This window comes from Pseudorasbora parva, chromosome 24, assembly GCF_024679245.1.
Source record: "Pseudorasbora parva isolate DD20220531a chromosome 24, ASM2467924v1, whole genome shotgun sequence".
Taxonomy (NCBI): Eukaryota; Metazoa; Chordata; class Actinopteri; order Cypriniformes; family Gobionidae; genus Pseudorasbora; species Pseudorasbora parva.
This window is the reverse complement of record NC_090195.1, coordinates 27,170,558-27,193,436: the sequence shown is the minus strand read 5'-3', so window position 1 is coordinate 27,193,436 and position 22,879 is coordinate 27,170,558. Positions and strand designations below refer to the sequence as shown.

Here is a 22,879-nt window from a genome sequence, read left to right as displayed (position 1 = left end):
CTGAAGTCTTGAGTATGAGCGGAGAGCATGGCTTGTGTTTGTTTATTCATTTCTGTGTGCCCTGTAAGAGACCATCTCAGCAGTGTCTAACAAGAGCAGGGCTCGTAAATGTGTTGTCATGGTGATGCCTGGCACAATGGGCCACACTGGCAGCTCGAGTATTCCTGTCGTTGTTCAGAGTAAATGTATGGTGGAGGAGGGGGCAAAGAGAATGCAGTTTAATTTGATGTATAAGATAGATTAAATATTAGTTGACAATTAGATGTAATTTCTTAGTTCCTCTAGTAAATTCATTTTCTGAGCAATCATGGTCTGTTTATTGAGGCAAAATTATGAATTATGCATTTAGTTGTGATTTAGGCTTGAAAAATGGTTGTCAAAGCGAATCTCATTTGCATCTTACCTGATTGATAGTGTGAGTGTTCACTTTAAACATAGCTGTAATGTTCTTGTCAAGATGCCAGATTTTGCTGTGGTACAGTTTTTGCAGATACCACATCTTGTGAATTGTATCTAAATGGTTGCTGGCAGGACATACGCAACCATTGTCATACCCTTTGTTGAGTAATTCACTAAACCCCGAAATTGCTTCAGGGAGATTGAACCTGTAATATGTCAGTGGTGTGATTCTGTGGTGTAACCCTGTCTCCAAATAAATTTCAATCCACTGACTATAGTTAAAGATGTGGCAATAAAGATTCTGACTACCTGCTATTATTTCAAACAGTGTACCGTGTATCAACTGTTTATGCAGTGCTCTGTCAGATTCTTTAGTGCATGTTGTGATGCAGTTTGACCAAAGATAATTGGAGTTTGGATGACCAAACACATGGTAGAATCAAATCATGATATATTCAAGTTTGTATGAATTGCATTTGTATTTTTTTCTTTCTTTTTTCAATAAATGAAATATAAAATGTAATTTTACTGACCCTTGTACTTGTTCAGAAATAGATCAGAAAATATTTTGTCCCAGAGTTGTTTCCTTGTGCAACCTAACACTTCTCTTTCCTATCTAGATGTCTTTATGCCTGTTGAAGAAGTCAATGAGGCTGATGAGGAAGTGGCATTGGAGACAGAGCTCAGTACTAGTCCACTTCCTACTCTGCCAGAAGAGTTTCTGTCATGTAAGTTTTTTTCTTTCTTAATCAGTGGTTCTTGTCCATACACATGCATAGTGTTATGTATTATTGTGTTTTCTAGCCACAGAGTTCTTAGGTTTGTGTTTTTTGCAGCTGCTGAACCTGCCCAGGAGATCCAGGTTACAGTTACTTTGACGGAAGGTCCTGAGCCTCCTCCGTGCTCCTCTACTTTAGTGGGAGTACCCTCCCTCTCCTTTCAGACGTCTACCACTACTGAAGACCACAACCAGGAACAGAGTCTAATTGGTGCTTTGGAAATGGGGAAGGAAATAGAGGATAAACTGCCTGAAGCTGCAGAGGATGAACCCGAAGCTGACGTTTCAAAAGCTCTTCCTGCTTTGCCAACCAAAGAAACATCCCCCAAACACCCTCAAGTCCAAGAGGAAGAACCCATGGATGTCTGTCCTTCAGACACCTCTAATATGAAGGATAAAATAATGACAAATCCCCTAGAAGCCCATAGTGTTGAGGAGGAAATTGAGCAGGGACAGAAACAAGACCAACCAGAACATGAAGAGGACGAGGTGGTAGATCCCGAGGTCACTTGTATTTTACCTGAGCCTGATAGTGTCCCACTGGTTGCAGAGTGCAGTCCTACTGTGGAAATGGATACAACACCTGTCAGCGAGCGCAGTTTCTCCGGTTTCAGCTCTCCCATAGAGGATAAGAGCCTAATTTTAAAGCATTCCCCAGCATTGTCGTCTGAGGGCTCAACCAAGTTGACCCAGTCCCCGTTTTCCACTGAAGCCTCGCCCAGGGAGACATCGCAAAGCCAGACGCCAACCCACAGCCTGAATCCAGCTGGATACAGCCCTAGTGTTTCCAACACCACCTTCTTCCCTCTTACACCTAAGATAGGTATGGGAAAGCCAGCCATCTCCAAGAGGAAGTTCTCTCCTGGAAGGCCAAGGGTAAAGCAGGTAAAACTCCTAGTTTTTGGCCTGTCTTTCTTGCTGTTTGGTGATGGCTCCTGGTTTCCCTTGGTTTCTTTAGGAAACTGATTCTGTCTGTGTTCCACAGTTTTCAGCTACACAGTAATTACTCCTTTGCTCTCCATGTTCCTTCATCACATTGATTAGTGCCAGAGCGTAGCGTGTATTAATTAACATGTAAAGGCTCTTACTGTGCTCTCTTTGGCTCAGTCTCTGCCTCGCTCACTCATTCTTTTTCTAGCTCTCTCTCCTGCCCCCCCCCTCCCAATGCCCTTCTCAAATACATCACTCACAGTATCCCAGGAGAGAGGGGGCTGGAAGTTGGCTCCAGAGACAGGGTTTATGCTAGTGGAACATAAAGGAGTCTTTTTGGAGGTGTGTAATTCGGATAAATGCTCACTGAGCTGGAAAGCACAGCACAAACCCATTTCCCCTTTGAGATCTAAAGCAGGGAGGATGCTGAGAACTCCTTTTTAGGGCCTTCTAAATTGTCATAAATCTAAATTAAACTTGGAATTGCAGTGTCTTTGTGTCGAATAGAGTAAACTTCAAACTACATTTAATTCTCACATTCTTCGAAACAAAGATTATTTCCTGACTTGCTTAGCATCTCGTTTTGGGAAGCATCATTCCCACAGCTTCCAGCAAAGCTTAGGCCCAATCATTGCAAGTGCCAATGCAGGTATGAATGCTTGACAATGCCAACCTGTTTTACATACTTAAATGATTAGTTCACCCAAAAATTTGAATTCTGTCATCTTTTACTCAACCTTGTGTGGTTCAAATTGCATAAGATTATCATTTGTGTTCTGAAAATGAACAAAGATGCTTTTAATATCCATATAAATCAAGTGGTTCATTTACTTATTTATTTATATACATTTTCTCAGTCTCTTTATATGATGAATATATTTACTTGTATTTATATATAAAAAAAAACATTGAATAATACATATATGTAAAAATGAAAACTCAACTTTGCTTGATGCATGAGAACAAACGTTGTCACGCAAGAAAAAAAACGTGGTTTTCACAAGTTTTTGCCCTTTCATTTTCTATATTCAGTGTTGATCAACGTTTGTGTTAATGAAAGCCTAAATTAAATCTGTACATCATATAAAGAGATCACGGCTCTTCGTGAAAACACTTCATATGGATTATTTTTTATATATATTACATCTTTATGAAAACTGAGGTGTCAAAGTTTGGGTTTTGTAGATGTTCACATAGAGGCAAGGCAAGGCAAGGCAAGGCAAGTTTATTTGTATAGCACATTTCATACCCAATGGCAATTCAAAGTGCTTTACATAGAAATTAATTAAAACAGTGGTAACAAATGCATGAGAAAAAAAGAGTACCATATGGACGAATAAAAATTTAAAACAAGCATAGTTAAAAACAGTTGTAAAGACAATAATAAGAATAAAAAAATAAAAAAAAGAGATAAGATAGGGTGCAATCAGTCGGACATACAGTGCTCAGAGCTCATTCAGTAAATGCGCAGATAAACAGATGTGTTTTGAGTCTGGATTTGAATGTGGCTACTGTTGGAGCACATCTGATCTGTTCAGGAAGCTGGTTCCAACTGCGGCTGGCATAATAGCTAAAAGCAGACTCTCCTTGCTTTGAGTGAACTCTTGGTATTTCTAACTGACTTGATCCTGCTGATCTGAGTGATCTGTTGGGTTTGTATTTAATCAGCATATCTGCGATGTATTGAGGTCCTAGCTCATTGAGTGATTTATAAACAAGTAATAGTACTTTAAAGTCGATCCTAAATGTAACTGGAAGCCAGTGTAAAGACCTGAGGACTGGTGTGATATGGAAAGAAATCTCTGAAGTTTCATAAAAAAAAAAAAAAGTCTGGGTTTGGAATGACATAAGGGTAAGTAAATGATGACCGGATTTTTATTTTTGGGTGAATATCCCTTTAAAGGTGCTAAAAGTAATGTCAGCTGTTTTGCTAACATCTGTCATTTTGCTTACCTCCCTTACACATTCTGTCTCCACAACTCAGCCCCCCAAAACATGTCTGCAAACTTGATGTCAAAAAACCCTAACAACATGATTCAGAGGCACAGGCTCATTTCTTAATAGCTAGTTTTCTGATTGGTTACAACTTTCTTGGATAGTTCTCAGATTCTATTTTTCCTCTTTACAAAGTATAAGTTGATCACAGAGACTAATGTTGTTTTTCAAGTCAGCTGTTTCAGGGATATCTGTCAGGCATTAGGGAAATGTTATGGTTGGAAGTCCAAACGAATAGCTTATGATGAAGTACATTGCTGCGTTTATTTAATGTTAACAACCCTTAGTGAAGAGGGCAATAGAGGGTTACACTTTATATTAAGGCGTCATTGTTACAATGTAATTATATTTTTAAGTAATGAGTAAAAATAATTAAATACATGTACTTACTATAGGGTTAGGGTAGGAATAGGATTTGTTTTAGCATTGGTTGCATGTGATTATGCATAATTTACTGTTATTACTATGGTAAGTACATATAACATATGTAACAAGGACACTGTAAAATAAAGTGATACCCAATAGAGTTACAATTTTAAGTATACCATTTAAACTGGATGTAATTTTTAAGATAGCTCATTATAAACATGTTGTCAGTTAAACAAATGTAACTAACATGCTTATCAATTGGATTTGGCCATACTGTATTTTTGGAATGATATGACATGAAATTGAATGACTAGAAGAAGCTATGTATGTCTGCATTTGTGTTATTTATATGGCTCTGGTCGGTTTTCCCTCTGGAGTATGTGCCATCTGGGCACAGTGTAATTTGAAGGGTGGGCAGCTGTCATTGGCTCCAACTGAGATTTCCGGTTTGGTGTGTATAAGTGTGTTCATGAGTATGTGCACAACCCTGTGTTATCGTGTGTGTGTGTGAGTAAGAGAGAAAGAGATTTAGTTTTGTTGTGCAAATGAGCTTCTAGTGTTTCAACGCTTTCTTGAAGTAACTCCCGCTGACTCCCTTCCGAGACAACCAGGCATGCTTTACGGTCTGAATTTTGTAGAATTTTCAGTCCTATTGGATTAGCTTGAGTTTATCGTTTGGAAATATGTATCTGCTGATTGAAAGAGCTTTCATATTGCCATGTATCCTACCCAATAAGCTTAAAGTTTTCACCTGTCCATTTATTTTACATTTGCACAATATTGGTCCTTTTTGAAAATGCTAAGGGAAAAAAACACTCAATAGATACAAAGACTTACTCCATCAACATACTCTCACCGAACTGACGTTGTATGGTCGCCAATTAGTGATTTAAGGCATCACAATATCAGCTCTATGGTTTTTTTATATTATCATTATAATTTTTTATGTCTTTATTCACAGGCATGTTGGCATGATGATTTTTGTTTGTTTGTCAGTCCCCCCCCCCCCCCCCCCCACCCGCTCACTCTTTAGCTTGCGTTAAAGGAGAGCTATCCTTTTACTTTTCTTCTTTTTATTCCATGATAACAATTCTTGGGTCCTGTTCTTAAGGAATGTTATTTTGTTTATTTGTTTCATTAAGTACTTTTTTTTTATTTAGAAGCAATGTTCTGGGTTCAATACAACTTACGCACAATCCACTTCAAACATTTGTTGGTTACCATAGAAACTAATATTAAATAAAGAGAAAATTGCAATAGACATGCCCTTGCTGCCCAGTTTGTAAAGATTAAAATGTTTTGGTTTTATTTTTTGTATGGAAGAATGAATACCACAATGTTGTTCTAAAACATTAAGTTGTATTGAATTTCAGACATTCCTCAATAGTTTGGGACAAAATGATACATAACAGAAAAAAAGAGTAACCAACCAACAGCTGTTATTTATTATTTATAATTCTGAAATAATTGTAAAAAAAAAAAAAAATCAAACAAAACAGGCCTTGCGGTGTTTGTAATGCATTGTAATTACACAGACTAACCCTCATTAGCTTGTTAAACAGGCTAAATGCTCCCCATGACACTTTGCAAAATTCTGTTTATCTCAAAGAGCTGCTCGTTGTCATGCTGACATGATCACGCTTGTTTTGTACAAACAAATAAACAATGCTGTTTCCATGGAGGCATAATAACACTATATAATGAGGAATTTGCAGACTTCCCCTACAAAGTGAAACTCACGTTTTCTTCTCTTAGAAAGATTTTATGTAACATCACTGTCATGTTTCAGAAATTTGTCCCAAACTTATAAAATATCTATAATATATAAACCCAATATCTCGCTTTATTGGCTTGGTATGATGCGTTTGTGTAAAGTATTGCATTCATTTGACATGTTGCTAGCTTTCACATTTATGTTGCTGCATTTTGTCATCCCTCATCTTCCCCTCATCACCAATATACCTCTCCCCCCTCCGTCTCTTCTCCGCCGCTTTACCTCAGGGTGCATGGAGTAACCGTAGCGCAATGAGCTCGCCTTCCTGGTCTCCAGAGCGCTCGGACGCCTGGGACAGCCCTAAGACCAGGCCGATGTACGGGCTTCCCATCTGGACCATGAGATTGGTAAATGAGGGGAGGGTGTTACAGGGTTTGGCCTCTGCAGGGGTCTCAGCTTTTAAGGTGGGTGTGGGCTGGTTTAGTTTAGAAGGCAAGATCAAATACGGTGCAGAAAAGTTATTATATCTTAGTATGTGAGTCTGTTATATTAGGTTATGCATCATGTTAATGATAATAAAAAGTCCACTACAACAACAATACAGCCACTTGAAAACCCCCAGTGAAAACATTAAACAGGGTTTTAATACAGGACGCTTTCTTGCTTTGAAAAACAAACAAAAATGTACCTATTTTTTAACATGACATGCTGTCTTAGAAACATAATGCTCATGGCATGAGGTTCTAAAAACCAATGAGATGGCACACTAGCCAAACTAGCTTTTTGATCGGATACATATTGCATGTGAACAGAAAAATTACACACCGATATTTGGCAGGGATACATTTGTTGTCACACAATATACTGTAAGGCCGCCCAAATCGTCCCAATGGAGGCTAACGATCGGCGGGTGAAGGTCGCTGCGCGTTCGTCTTTTCAGCGGGGAAAAGGGGATTTTATTCCAATTCCTCGTTATCTGACTCCATTTAATCATAATTTAGAATTTGGGTTAGAATGCCAATTGGTTATTTGGTCATTCATTTTTAATAGTTTAACTACACATTTAATTATTCCGTTTAACCCATTGTTGAAATTATACCCAACCTGAATAATTCCAGAGCAAGTCAGAATCAATCAAAGTGTAACAATTTATTAACAGTCAGGTAAATGTATAAAGCCAATTACATAGTCAATTCAAAGGTAATCCATATATAACTGTCACACAATATACAATCTCTACTCATGCTTTTTAAACATAACATGACATCAAAATTTACCCTATTGACCATAAATGTCCTCAGTCACAATTCATCAAAGTCTGTTACTCCATAATGGCATAATCATAAGCTGACATAAGCAAGGCCGTGTGACAGAGGAAACAGTAGTAAACAGTAATATCACAGTGTTCCATCCCCTCATGATTCAGTCAAGTCCTGATGGATAAATCCAAGCCTCGTTGCTCACTGAATATTATAATTCTGTTTCACTCACATTACAAAAGTTGAATGAGGTATGATTTGCTGATTTATGTTGTTGGCCATTGCATGTTTCTATAATCGCAATGTACATTAATATATTAATTGTTTTATAATAGCATGTTCATGTAACAAACTCTGCATATCTCTACAAATGCATGGGCATGAGACACCTGGCCGAGTTGCATCCTTTCTATTGCAACAGTATCTCATCAGAATTGCTGTTCTACTCTGTGGCTGCACTCAAGCAGATTTAGAGGAGTGCCTTCCTTAACCCTCGTCTATTTTTTCCCACTCCATAATTCATTTCTGCACAAATTAGACTCAGGCTGTAAAGGCGATGGAGTGCGCCAAGCTTCCTTAGGCAATCTCTCTAAATGAAGTTGACGTCTCCTGTCTGAGTAGTGCTTCTTGGCTACAGTGAGGTAATTACCTGGGAGGAAGTGGGAATTGGGCCAGAGCTTCAGCCTCAATGCAAACGCAACGTGACACCTTCAGAAGCAGGGCAAGTTGGCGGAAGCCTGGCCTGAAATGTGATCTGTAAGTCAGTGCAGTGTTCAGGGAGTTGAGCTGAACCCTAGAGGGTCAGGTCTTGGGATGGATGGATGGGTGGATGGATGGATGGATGGGTGGGTGGGTGGATGGATGGATGGATGGATCTAAACAGCAAAAGCATCGTACAACAAAATCAAACAAACAATAATACCATGCGCTATTTGAGGATAATGTGTGCATTTTTTTAATTGAGCAAAATAGCAAAATTCAGTGTAGTGAAAAGGGCAATTATTTTAGGTACAACATTTCTAAATGTGTATCTAAGTGTTACTAAGTGTAAAAAAGTGTTATTTTTAAAAATCTAGGATTCAGTTAAAGAGGACCTATGCTTTTTTATACATTTTCAACATTCTTTGGTCTGTAATGTTGCTGTTTAAGCATGAACAAATCTGCAACGTTACAAAGCACAAAGTCCACTGTTTCTGAACTCCCTGAAACACCTCATTGTAGAAGACACTATAGGTTCGGTTCCCTGAGAGGCGGGAACGAGACTGTTTACTGCGGAAGTCGCTGTGCTCGCAGCTCGATCAGTTTCGCATTTAAATCAAATCTTCCGGGCTGAGATTTCCCGGAACTATCCTCGGGCCGGGTTGGGCCAGGCCAGGCCCTTGATCAAGTGTTATTGTTTTTCTAATCATTACTTTAGTAGTCTTATTGGGTGGGCAGAAAGTTATGCTATAATCAGAAATGATATATATTTTTAGCAAAGTATGAACTAATACAACAACTAAGAAACAAATGTGTAGGCTACAAAGTTGCACAAGTCATGATTAGTCTAAAAATGTGTGTTAAACTCACAGCTCGTGCAATGATGAAGCGCAGTATTCTGAACAGAAATGCTCTGTCATGAGCTGCTCGCGTGAACACCACTTTGCTTAATTAAATATTTTAGTTTTGAATCGTTTTGTTTAAAAGTGTATATTTTTAGCTTTCTATACGCAGATTTTTCAATTTTGTGAAGCAAGTAGCCTGCTGAGTTTCGGTTTATTTATGAGGCGCTCTCCAGTTCATGAGCAATGAAAGCGATCACTCCCGCGACTTCATGTCACGATTATAGTCTGCTATTTGCTGCTTATTTATTAAATCCAGGCAATTGGCCGAAGAAACCTTTATTCAAATTAAGATTTGAATTTTAAGAAGTTAAATAAAAGGAAATAAATGTTTTTACAAAACAAAACTTAATATTAAACTAAATATAACCACCAAAATAATTTCTGACCCACTCGCATTTTCACTTATCATAATCAGATGAAATGTAAAAAATAATATTATAATTAGGGCCGGACTCGATTAAAAAAATGTATCTAATTAATTAGAGGCTTTAATTAATTAATCGAAATTAATCGCATTTTAATTGCATATAAATATTTGACCTGGAACAATGAGAAGTAATTTTTCACATGGATTTTTAGTATACCATTGAATAATGACTGAATACATAAGCTTAATCAACAATATATAGTTTATTTATTTCAGTCCAGCAGACCAGTGCAATGTTTGCCATTACGTTTAGCAATAGCGTATTTGTGATATTTGAGGCTCGATGTGCTGCGGTGATACGCAAATTCCTTGTTGTATAGCTTGCACACAACCATGCTCTTGTCGACGCTTCCATCCTTTCGCTTTTTAAAACAAAATTTCCCATCCACGGGGCCAAGCAAAGCGGTCTAATCAGTTTCTTCGTTCATGTTCACTTTACTATGGTTTGTTGTTGTCGTGACTCGTGAGCGCTAGTTGGTGTTTCAGTATAATCGGTCCGTCGAAACTCATTCATTGAAAAACGTTGCGCGGTGCAAAAATAAGTGTGGTTAATTTTTTATTTTATTTTTTGTGTAATTAATTAACACATTAAAGTCCCGTAATTAATGAATCTTAATTAACGCGTTATAGTCCCGGCCCTTATTATAATATTTAAACATAAATATGAAAGAAAAAAAAACATTGTTTAATGAGTTTTGGCGTGCATATGCTACAAAGTTTTTCGCGTGCATAAAATACGCATTTTATGGCGTGTATATTACACGCTCTTGGGTAGGATGGGGTTGGTGGGGTGGGTGGTTTGTGTGTATAATACGCCATAAAGTGTGTATCATATGCACGCGAAAAAGCATTCATAAAACTAATTTAGACGTATACATTCCAGGGCGGGATTTTTGTTGGGAAAGTCGGGGGAGAGAAGCACACTTCGATTAGCCTGGATAAACACATGCAGCATCTTAATTGTTAAGAAAACAAAACAAAATAAATGAATAAGTCAAGCCTTTATTACACAACAGCTATATCATACAGCATTCAGAAAAAGAACAGTTTGTGACTTTGCGCTCCTAAGGGCTTTCACACTTTTCCAAAAGTGGGCTCTCTCAGTTTTGTCCTGCTGATAAATTCTCCAAGCAGGGTCGAAATAAAAAAAAACATTGCGTTCATCTATAATATGCATCTAGAGGTGAAATGGAAAATGATGGGCCGCCTCAAGAATTTCCTGCTCTTGCCGCTGGACCTCTGAGTGCTCCATGCCAGAGTCTGAAACATTTCTCTTCCACAGGCTGGATTAATGGATATTATGCCAGGGAGTATTTACTACTTTAAAAAAAATGCGGATCAGGAAGCAGGTCGGGTAACGTTACAATATTTTAAGTTGTGGCTGGGTTAGCTGAAAACGTTGGTCGGGTGCGGGTTGTTTATACATGCCTGCTGATTATTGAGTCAAGTCAAGTCAACTTTATTTATATAGTGCTTTTACAATGACGATTGTTTCAAAGCAGCTTCACAGTGTTAAACAGGAAAATATTGCAACAAAATTTGATTCGGCTGTACAGTCGCTGTGGAGAAAACAGCGATGTTATCAACTCATTTCAGTTAATCAATGTTAGTTTTAACATGAGACACACCGGTCCGCTTCGCTGCGCTCAGCTTATTACAGGCTCGTTCTCATCAGAAGGCCCACGTATTAAAAATGGCACGGGCCGGGCCGGGCCGGGCCGGGCTCATACACAACGTGCACGGGCTCGGGTAGGGTCGGGCTTGATTTTTTGAGCCCGATCTAAGCTCTACCTGTTCCTACATTTCATTTGTACAGAGAGTCTGGCCACTCTCCATTGACAAGCGTTGACTTCCTTGAAGGCGGGTACTCTGTTGAAGTTTAAAAATATTGGATCTGCCTAGAGCCACTCTGGATCTGCCATAACCAATCGCTAACGTTTGGTCGTGACGTATGTCATCTCAAACTAGCACACAACATTAACCTCATCATTCTCAGCCACTCCCTCTGTTCGCTGATTAGACGGTTTAAAAATTGACCGGAGAAAACCAGAGAATTTACCACAATCCCAGACGGAGTACTGAAGGAAAATGGAAATTGGATGGAATTCAATGTAGGAGGATGGAGCCAGGCTAGACACTATATTCTTATGTAAATAATTTCCATCGAAGGCATGCAAAATAAAGGTGTACCACTAAGTTTGAGACACAGAAGTGCTAATGAGCATATAGAAGAAGTGTATACACAGAAGTGCTAATGAGCATAATATATATAAATATATTACTACTGTTTCAATATATGGTTGATGCAGAGCAGCTGTATTGGATTCTAAAGTCTGGGGTTGACCACCCACCCCCATGGAATTTTTCATAGTTTAAACATCAGTTTTATGAAAACCTTAAATTTTATCAGTTAGAAAAGAAATATACCAAGTCAGAATATTCTGAAGGTCTGTGCCAGGTTTGATGGTCATATCACCAACAAAACAGTATTTTATATATCATCTAGCCCTGTTAGCTAGGAATATTGCCCTTTTGTATTATAAATGCACACTCAATTTTCCCAAAATGTGCCTTCAAAGAAATTAAATAATATCTTCTCTTCCTGTCTCTGTCTGCTAGGGTCGTGGATCTGGCTTTCCTGGAAGGCGGCGACCCAGGGGAACTAACCTGTCTGGGAGAGGTGGCAGGGGACGCTCCAGGCTAAAGATGGAGAGCAGCCCCGTGGTGACCCCTGGGGTATGAAGCCCCCACCTCTACAAGCATAAATAAAACAGCACTCAGATGTGCTTAATGTTCACATTAAAGCCTGAGAAATGCACTCATGCTCAGCAGAGCTTCAGCAGCAGTTCCCGGCCCAAATGGCCTTTTCAAAATAGCAAATGCTGACATTTTCCTCAACACGAATGACTTGTGATAGGGGAGATTGAGCCAGCATGTGCTTGGCTGCCAATATGATAAAATAGGCAATTTTGTTCTCAGCAGCTTCCTGTAGTTTACACACATAACGAACACCTCGTCTTAACTTTGTCAACCAGTCTCATTGTAATCTAAATTGTCACACTAAATTGTCACGTAAAGTCTCATTCACACAGTGTGTGAATTTTCACCATGTTAAGCCTTTAATTATAAACTATCTATTACTATGGCATGTTGCCAGATGGGTTGACGATTTCCGGGCCAAAAGCTCTCTAAAACTCTTCCAAAATAATGATAAAAATGTATTGCCAAGGCAACCAAGGTTTTTAAAGGCCATTTTTAACTTTTAAGAAAACAATGAACAAAATAAATAAATGTAGTTGCAAACAGCGATGATGGGTCCAAGCCCAGGCGCCACCACCACAACAGTGGCTTTAGGGAAACTACAAGGTGAGCACTATGTATTTAAAGCGGGTAAACTGAATATTTCAAAGCCACATACAACACAATTAGGTAGTATTTTTACAGCTGGTGGTGCAACCCTGACCGCAAAAGGCAATAGCCACATCCATCAGATCCTTTAAATTTAGATACATTTCATGTCATAGGATGTTATAGGTTACTTGCCAATTATTGAGAAGTTATCATTTGCAGCTCACAATTTAAGGTCTTTTTATATTTTTATTAACCAAATTATTAAGCGAATTATATAAAACTATGTTGTCAGTGCATTACAAATGAACTGGATCTATGCCTTAAATTGTGTTATTCAAATTGATAGAAGGCCTAAGAGATTTCTTATCCATTAATGCAGGCAAAAACATTGACAGCAATGAATGGGTTAAACTCGAAACCATCCAAAGGATAAAATGGAGAGAGACAAAGTGAGATCAAAGGATAAGTTGGAGAATGTTTAGCAGTTAGTTGAGACAGAAAATCCAACATTAAAAAAAACACAAAAAAACAACAAGAATCAAAACATAGAAAGTAGATTTTTAAAAAAAATAATGCATATATCCAAATGCAATAGCTAATAAAAGCAATTATGTCTGAAAACTGTTCTCATTAAAGAGGCTTCTCTCAACCATGTTTAAAAAAACGGGCTTCTCTAGTGGTTATATATTAAATTTGATAGTTATGACATTTATTTATTTGATATTTTGCCAACAAATTTGCGAATAATGCATTAATTATAAGAAAAGTTTTTTACAAGATAAGAGACTCCTCCTGTTTCTATTTTTGTCATTACTTTAATCCATTGCCATGGCAACACCGTTTAAGATATCCATTACCATCCAATACCAATCATCTTAAAGAAAATGTCATGTTGATGTCTACACTACTTTATTTTTCTGTGATGCTTTCCTAATTATATAAGTGTTTGAATATATAAAAATAATATTGTATAAAGGGTTAGTTCACCCAAAAATGAAAATGATGTAATTAATGATTCACCCTAATGTCGTTCCACACCCGTAAGACCTCCGTTCATCATCAGAACACAGTTTAAGATATTTTATATTTAGTCCGAAAGCGTATGGAAGTGTAGGCACACAATACTGTCCATGTCCAGAAAGGTAAAAAAAAACACATCATCAAAGTAGTCCATATGTGACATCCGTTAGTTAATTAGAATCTCTTGAAGCATTGAAAATACATTTTGGTCCAAAAATAACAAAAACTACGACTTTATTCAGCATTGTCTTCTCTTCCCTGTTTTCAATCCTCAAACAAAGATTCAAATGGTTGTGAATCAGCGTATTGATTCATGATTTGGATCGCGTGTCAAACTGCTGAAATCACGTGACAATGGCAATCTGAATCATGAATCAATACGCTGATTCAAAACCGTTTGAATCTTTATTTGAGGATTGAAAACAAACAGGACTAACCCCCCTTTTTTTTTTTTTTTTAAAGATACAATTTTTTTTCTTCTGCACAAATTTTGCATATCCAATGCATATTTCTCCTAGCCTAGAAATCTAGATGCACCCTAGTGGCAGCAAATCTAATCTGTCGCGAGTATCGTCTAGCAACTCTCAATACACTTCTGAGCTGTAAAAACCAAACTCTGGTCAGGCCAATTACACAGTGACGACAGAGTTGCGCTTGCATGCTTCTAGTAAACACAGCGGTCTTTCGAATCAGCTTTGACCAAGATTCTGGAAGACTTGAAGTTAAGCTTTTCTCTGAGACAAGAACAAACAACGGCACTGAAGTCATTCTTAAAAAGGGAAGATGTGGCGTTTTGCCGACCAGATACAGCGAATGTTTAATCTATCAACGAGCTCCGCTTCACGTTGCTCTGGTTGGTGTAGCGCTATCCTATCACGTGCAGAGGGAGTTTGAAACACAACCGTTTATCCCGCCCCTCGGATTGAGCCCTGTTAATGAGTTTTCAGACCAAACATCTTGATGTGGGTCTGGCTCGTCAGGCTATAGTTCTCCTGCACAACCCAGTTAAAAGAAGCCCAGTTGTGTGGGCTGTGGACACCTTCACACACCAGCTAATAAACAATGCAGCATTGTTGTTTTTCCCCCATCATCTAGAAGTTTTTAAAAAAGTATGCTGGCATTATAAACAGATATAAATAATAATATAGTATGAATTATGGATGAACTATTCAGACAAGTTGGGCCCACTATATGCGTTGGTTGAAAAAAAAAATTCTGGCATAAGCTTCACACACAATGACCTGGACACAAACTGTATGCAATATTTGGTTTTCAGAAGATTTAAGCAGGTTAATAGTCTACATTGCTATTTAGGTTACTTGCAAATTACTTACGAATTATATCAATTATTTGGATATCGATGTTCAAGATAAATATTGGACAGTAGACCTACATTCCTGGACACTGTCACACTTTTATCCAGCAGCAATTGTCCAAAACTAGCATTGTTCATAGTTGATTTTAATGTAAAAGTAGATCATATGGTATTTGGTTATCTATTTAAAAAATAAAAAAAATGAGGGGGAAAAAATTGTGAGAGTGGCCACATTTTTTGTTGCATAATTATTGAAAATTCCAGAAACTACCATGTTATCATTAGACACAGTATAGTATTATTTTAGAAATCACAGGATTGGATCTGTTGTCTAAACTGTTGTGTGCCCTGTTACAGATTATCTTTATGGATTCTCCATATGTTGTAAAAGAAGAGGAGGAGAACTCCATGCACAACACTGTGGTCATGTTCTCCACCTCTGACTCCTTCACACTTAAACAAGTAAGTATTTGAGGAAGCATGTTTGCAATCAAGGTGGTCCACACTTTGTGGTTTCATGACATGTAAAATTATTTTTGAAGTTGGTGCCTTCTAGAGTGTGAAAAGCCAGAAAATTTATTTTTGATATCTGGGAAAGACAACAACTCCCAGGATGCACTCGCTTCGCTCCCCTACGAGGCCACTTCCCAGCCATGCCTACCAGTTACATCACTTGCCCACCGCTGCACAATTTACTATAGCATGATTATACTACCGGGTTTGTACTGATGAGCTTAATGCTAAATCGCTGAAGTAACCTATTAATGTCTGAATGACATTGCATTAGATTAAAATCAACATGCACAAAGGCAACACATCTGAAATTTAGTTACCTAGTAAAAACATCTCATCTTGCGTCTTATCTTAGACCTTTATAGGACACATGATCCTGCTCTTAAAAATATGTCCCTTAAATTATCTTTAGGGTGTGTTCACACTTGTAGTTCAGTTGTCCTGGTCTGTTTAGTGTTCACTTTGGCATTTTAACACCAAACCTATAAATTCCCAGCCTAAAGCCATAGTGATATGCACACCTTATTGGTAAGCTTTTATGATTACATGTGCTCGTTGTATGTGCGCAGCCTAAATATGATGGCATTTTGACCAGTTGAGAACTCGTAAAAAGCTTATAATTTGTGTAAAGGAGTCAAAACAGCGACTAGAATTCTTTCTTCACACACAAACTAACGAAAGTCTTCTGCGACGATGCGCTGTTCTGCATGTGCCTGGGAAGAGAGTTAACTTTGTGGGTTGGTCTCTGTCAAGTCACCTTTACTTAAATAGCACTTTACAATGTCAATTGTTTCAAAGCAGCTTCACAGTGTTAACAGGAAAATAATGCAACATAATTTGATTTGGCTGTACAGCATTATACATTTGGCTGTATCAGGGCCAGAATGGCATGGTTTAAATTGTACTTATCTGACCGTTATCAGTTTGTAGCAGTAAATGAAGAGATGTCACACCGATCACAAGTTCAGTATGGAGTTCCGCAAGGCTCAGTGTTAGGACCGTTGCTTTTCACCCTGTATATGCTACCACTGGGAGATATCATTAGGAAGCACAACATCAGTTTTCATTGTTCTGCTGACGATACTCAGCTCTATATTTCGTTACGCCCTGACGAAACTTACCAATTCACAAGAATAACGGAATGCATAGCTGATATAAAAAATTGGATGAATAGTAATTTCCTGCAACTTAATTCAGATAAAACTGAATTTTTAATTATTGGACAGAAAAGCTCCCCACTACCTAAAGTAGTAACCTAGAATACTGTCTAACACTTGATGACTGCTCTGCCAAGCTCTCGTCGTCAGTGAGGAACCTGGGTGTGCTCTTTGATACCAATCTTTCATTTGAAAGCCACGTTTCTAGCATCTGTAAAACCGCATTCTACCATCTTAAATATATATATAAATTACAGCACATGCTTTCAATGCAAAAAGCTGAACAGTTAGTACATGCGTTCATGAGCTCAAGGCTAGATTATTGTAATGCTCTACTGGGTGGTTGCCCAGCTCGCTTAATAAACAATCTCTATTAAATATCGCATACATTTTAAAATCCTGCTCATTACTTAAAAAGCACTAAATGGTTTAGCTCGCCAGTACTTAAGCGAGCTTTTAACACATTATACTCCATCACGTCTATTGTGATCCTAAATAAACCCGTCACTTGCGTGATATGCAGAAATTTTGAATATTCCAATCTAATATGATTTCTGACCTATAAGGTTGCCACAATAATAATCATACACTGTTTTATAATAGGTCAGAGGAGAACTGGCACCCCGACTGAGTCTGGTTTCTCCCAATGTTTATTTTTCTTCATCCTGTCCTGATGGAGTTTTGGTTCCTTGCCACTGTCGCCTTTGGCTTGGCCTGCTCAGTAGGGGACAATCAAAATATGATCTAAAGTATTCAACTAAATATACAAATTTAACAAAATTAATTAATTAGGTCATATGTAATTCTATAAACAATAATACTGATCTGCCAACATTGTCGCTCTATGATAAATTAAAATAAGCTGATAACATCACTGTTTACTCCAGAACGACTTTACGCCAAATAAAATGTTGTTCCAATATTGTCCTGTTTAGCACTGTGAAGCTGCTTTAAAACAATCACCATTCTAAAAGCACTATAAAAAAAATTGATTGATTGAGAATGGAGAAAAAAACCTTGGGAGAAACCAGGCTCAGTCGGAAGTGGCAGTTCTCATCTAGCCAACAAACAAACAGTGTAAGATTATGATTCTGGCAACATTACAGGTTAGAAGTCATAGTAGATCATTAGCTAGTCATAAAATTATTCGAAAGATTATAGTCATCTAGCCAGAAAAAGGTTTAATGAGGATGTCGTGTCGATGTGGCATTTACAGGGGGGAGTTTAATTGACACGCTCTCTGCAGAGATTTCGGGGATGCGCTGGTCAGCAGGTCCAGGTCCACCATCGGATTTGGATACAGCCCGGCCGGCTGACTGCAGTAAACCTCTGGATAAACAGAGACTAACACTAGCGTTATCAACATTAGTCATTTTCCTTATGATGTAACAAGTGCATCAGTTGTTATGGGAAGTGTTCCCGGTTCCGGCTAACCTAGTTAATGCAGCCTAAAAACGATCATTTAACTGATTTGAAGCATAGAAATGTATAATGTTCTATGTTTATGCCATAGTAAAAAGATGTGTTTTTAGTCTAGATTTACACTGACTGTGTGTGGCTGCTTCTTGAACAATGTTAAGAAGTATGTTCCAGAGTTGGTAGAATGCAAGTAAGATGGTAGAATGCAATTTTACAGATGCTGGAAACGTGGCTTTCAAATGAGAGGTTGGTGTCAAAGAGCACACCCAGGTTCCTCACTGACGATGAGGGCTTGACAGTGTATTCTTTAAGTGTTAGACAGTATTCTAGGTTACTATTTGTGTACTATATATATATATATATATATATTCCTAAGTTGCAGGAAAGTACTAGTCATCCAATTTTTTATATCAGCTATGCATTCCTTTAATCTTGTGAATTGGTAAGTTTTGTCAGGGTGGGAAGGTATATAGAGCTAAGTATCGTCAGCATAACAATGAAAACAAACGCCATGCTTCCTAATGATATCTCCCAGTGGTAACATGTACAGGGTGAAAACCAACGGTCCTAGCACTGAGCCCTGTTGTACTCCATACTGAACTTGTGAACAATGTGACATCCCTTCATTTACTGCTACAAACTGATAATGGTCAAATAAGTATGAATTAAACCTTGCCAATGCAATTCCACTAATGCCAACATAATTTCCGATTCTATTCAAAAGAATGTTGTGGTTGATAGTATCCAATGCAGCGCTAGGATCGAGCAACACTGGTTTCTCTTGTGTCTCCAGGACATGTGTGTGGTGTGTGGGAGCTTTGGTCAAGGCGCTGAGGGCAGACTGCTGGCCTGCTCCCAATGCGGCCAGTGCTACCACCCCTTCTGCGTCAATATTAAGGTAAGTACACCGCCTCCATCAGTCACAGCTGACCCCATTCACTAGCACCGTTCATGAGATGTAATGGTTTAAATTATGAGCTGCTTTTATCTGAAGTGAAGGTTAATGGTGCATGAGATAAGTGTGACAGGTCAGTGTGTGAGAGGACCTGGATGAAAGCAGCCTAAGGGAAAATACGTAATATGTTAAGAGGATTATGAAGCACACTATAAAGACGGTGTCTTATGTTGATAGACTAAAGCAGAGATCTTTATCATGTGAAGACAGCAGAAGAATAGATCAGGGTGCTTTCAGTCTCTCAGCGCTTTGAGATATGCCAAGTAGAAAAACTTCCTGATCTTCATTTATTATAAGAGGCCCAGATGGATTCTGCAGAATTTTTTTTCTACTTTCCCATTGCGGATTCTGAAATCTGCTTAGATTGATGTGAAGTTCTGCACACACAGATTCACTGTAGACCTGATTAAGAATATTTAAAGCAGATAAATCTCAAGAGATTGTTAGTGGTGGAGAGTAGCTTATTAAGGGACTAAAATGGCAGCATCAGCAATATGATAAAAATACTAATGTTCTATAAATGTATTATTATTAATAACCCCAGTAATTTAGTGTAGTGTGTCCCAACATTTATTGTCTTAATATGTACCCCTGCAAACCTTGTATTCTTGTAACTCATATTATACTTAAGGTGTTTGCTACAAGACAAGTGAAATATGTAAAAGTAATAGGATTAAATAATTAATTATTATGGTTTTTGTCAGCCCTGTTTTTTTTTTATCATCAATCACAATTTCAGAGTTTTTTAAGAAAAGAAATATGATAATCTTTACTCACTGGAATTTGCTTAAGCACCACCTGAGGGAACGCATACCCCTTGTTGCGAATCCCTAATGTAATTCATTAGCTTATCTGCAGGCTGTTTAAGGTTGCCAAGCAGGATACGTCCTTGTTTTGTTGCAGATCAGTACATTAATATAGAATTCAGCTGACTGGTGTTTATAGGTGTACATTTATCAGCTATTTTACCACAACTTCAAATTTGGCTTATCCCATCTAAATGTAGAATTTCATAAACGTGCACAACCTACACACATATGTCAGTATCTAATTGGCAAATATCATAGCCAGGTGTCATCCATTCTGAGCAAGCTCAGCTTCAGTAAAAGAGCTGTCTACCTCTCATTTATTTATCCATTGGTCTGTGCAAGCAGCTGAGCTGACTAATCACAGCTGCTGAAGATAATTGCTCTTATCCCAGATAACAGAACAAGGATATTTATTTAAAGATAATTGATGGAAATTCTGCTATTTACTCACCCTCACGCTGTTCTAAATCTTCTAATTTTGAAATGTACATGGTAATCTTTTCCATACAGCGAAAGTGAATGATGATTCCTACTGTCAAATATAAAAGCACCATATTATAAAAGTAGTCTGTAGTGTGTGCCATATTCCTTTTAAAGTCTTCTAAAGCCATACGATAGCTTTTTATGATGAACAAACTGGAATTATAAGTCATCAAACATCATTGGTTCTTAGTGTTTCATGAGTCATGGCTGATCTTTTTTTTTAGTGTCAAACTAGACACAAGATGTTTTGAGGTGCCTTGATGGAATGTGGACAAGTTCGAATGAGATTTGAGAGCTGCAGCAGAGAAGAAATGTTATTAAAGAAGGACTTAAAAGGATAGTTAACCCAAAAATGAAAGTGTTGTCAGTCATTCACCCAGCCTCATGTCATTCCAAACCAATGAGGCCTTTGTCTTTATCTTTAAACACACTGATATTTTTTATTAAATCAGAACGATTTCTGTCCCTTTATTAAATGTCCATTACACCAATTACACCATGTTTTTAAAGATGTCATAAAAGTAGTCCATATAAATCTGAATCTTCTAAAGCAGCAGTCGCTTTATAGGTTGAAAAGATTTCATTTAAGGTTTTATTCACCTATAAACATTGATCAGTGCACAGGTATAGAGCTCAATGGAAGCTCAAACGTTCTGGCTTGACACAAAAGTACCAATACATTTTGTTCCTGCACGTCAAGCAAGTACAGTTGAGCTTCCTGTTCATTGCATAAAGTGACTGTGTCTGTTAAAAGACTTGTGAAGCTCAGTTTTGGTTGCATGGACTTTGGAGGGACAGAAATCTCTCAGGGTTTATTAAAAATGTCTTAATTTGTTTCAAAGATGAACTGAAAACCTATGGGTTTGAAACAGCATGAGGGTGAGAGTAAACGATGACAATTTCTGTTTTTGTGTGAACTACCTCTATAATGAGGACTGGGAATATGCCTCATAAGCTGTGGACTTTTTATGGTGCACTTTGATTGAGTTTGACAGCCCCTGGTCTCTCTGTATGGAAAAGAGTAGCATGAACGACTTTGATTTGATTCATGGGGAAAACCGAAGTCATATGGTTTGGAATGACATGTAGGAGAAAATATGACGACAGAATTTTAGTTTTGACTGAAATGTTTAATCTATAAATATTTCTCATGAGCCTATATATTTATATTTTTCCTTCATTAATATGGTTTAAATTATACCTTTCTCAAGTGATGCTGGGAAACAGTATGCGGCCTGGACACGCTTGTTAGTACAGGACGATGTGGTTGGATTGAATTATCACCACCCACATAAATTGATCTGTAAATACCAGCAAATCCTTCTGACAAATACCTCTGGCCCTAGAGACATCTCTCAGCTGTGTTCTTTGTTTATTTTATTTTTTATCCATCCAGCTTATTGCCTGCTAAATATATAACCCTCCATTGTCCTTTAGGCTAGTGCTTGACTTGTGACCTCTGACCTCAGGTGTGTGTGTCCATTTTAGATCACAAAAGTGGTGTTGAGTAAAGGCTGGCGCTGTCTGGAGTGCACAGTGTGTGAGGCATGTGGGCAGGCCAGTGACCCCGGGCGCTTACTGCTCTGTGATGACTGTGACATTAGCTACCACACATACTGTCTGGATCCACCACTGCAGAATGTACCCAAAGGCAGCTGGAAGTGCAAGTGGTATGTACACACACACACTCTCACACACAGTCGCTAAAATTAGAAGCAGCTTGAATCACAGCCCAGTTTAGTTTTATTTTTTTTAGTAGTTCTGTCTTCATATTTTTCTTTCAGTCTTAAGGCTTAGCTCAACTCTAAGGATTTTGTATCCGCTTTTTTTAGGCCAGTTCATATGTTTTACTTGCCTTGCTGCAAAACAAACAAAAACGGTTATTCGTTTCATTGTTTTGACCATTGTATTTGAATAAAAAAAAAATCCAACAGATTTTTAGATAACAGTACAATTTAACAGTTCTCAATTACAATTTTGATACCCCAGCAAAAACTACTAGCCTAACTAATATAAATGTACAAATTACAAGCAAAAGCACAAATAAATACAATAAACGAAAAAGTGTTTTATGTGTGGTTGTCCATTCTAGTGCAATAATACACACGGTCTGAGACACTGAGCTCTGTGTTCATTTGAATGGTTTAAAATCATATTCTTTATATATATATATATATATATATATATATATATATATATATATATATATATATATATATATATATATATATATATATATATATATATATATATATATATATATATTATATATTTTTAAAAATCAATTCAAACTTTTAACTAATGAATCGATTTCGGTGATAACTTGCAAATAATCTAGTATTTATGAATATATTGACACATTGAATCCCCAAATAAATGTAC

The 22,879-nt window shown here is 37.7% G+C and overlaps 1 protein-coding gene across 1 annotated transcript in view; it reads left to right on the top strand.

The window, feature by feature from the left end:
• Positions 1 to 22,879, top strand: part of kmt2ca (lysine (K)-specific methyltransferase 2Ca) — a 196,490-nt gene that overhangs the window by 121,715 nt on the left and 51,896 nt on the right. Inside the window, 7 exon segments of the mRNA XM_067434810.1 lie at positions 1,020 to 1,127; positions 1,236 to 2,062; positions 6,473 to 6,592; positions 12,095 to 12,211; positions 15,519 to 15,623; positions 19,044 to 19,148; positions 21,986 to 22,167. Coding sequence (XP_067290911.1) covers positions 1,020 to 1,127; positions 1,236 to 2,062; positions 6,473 to 6,592; positions 12,095 to 12,211; positions 15,519 to 15,623; positions 19,044 to 19,148; positions 21,986 to 22,167 — 1,564 coding nt within the window.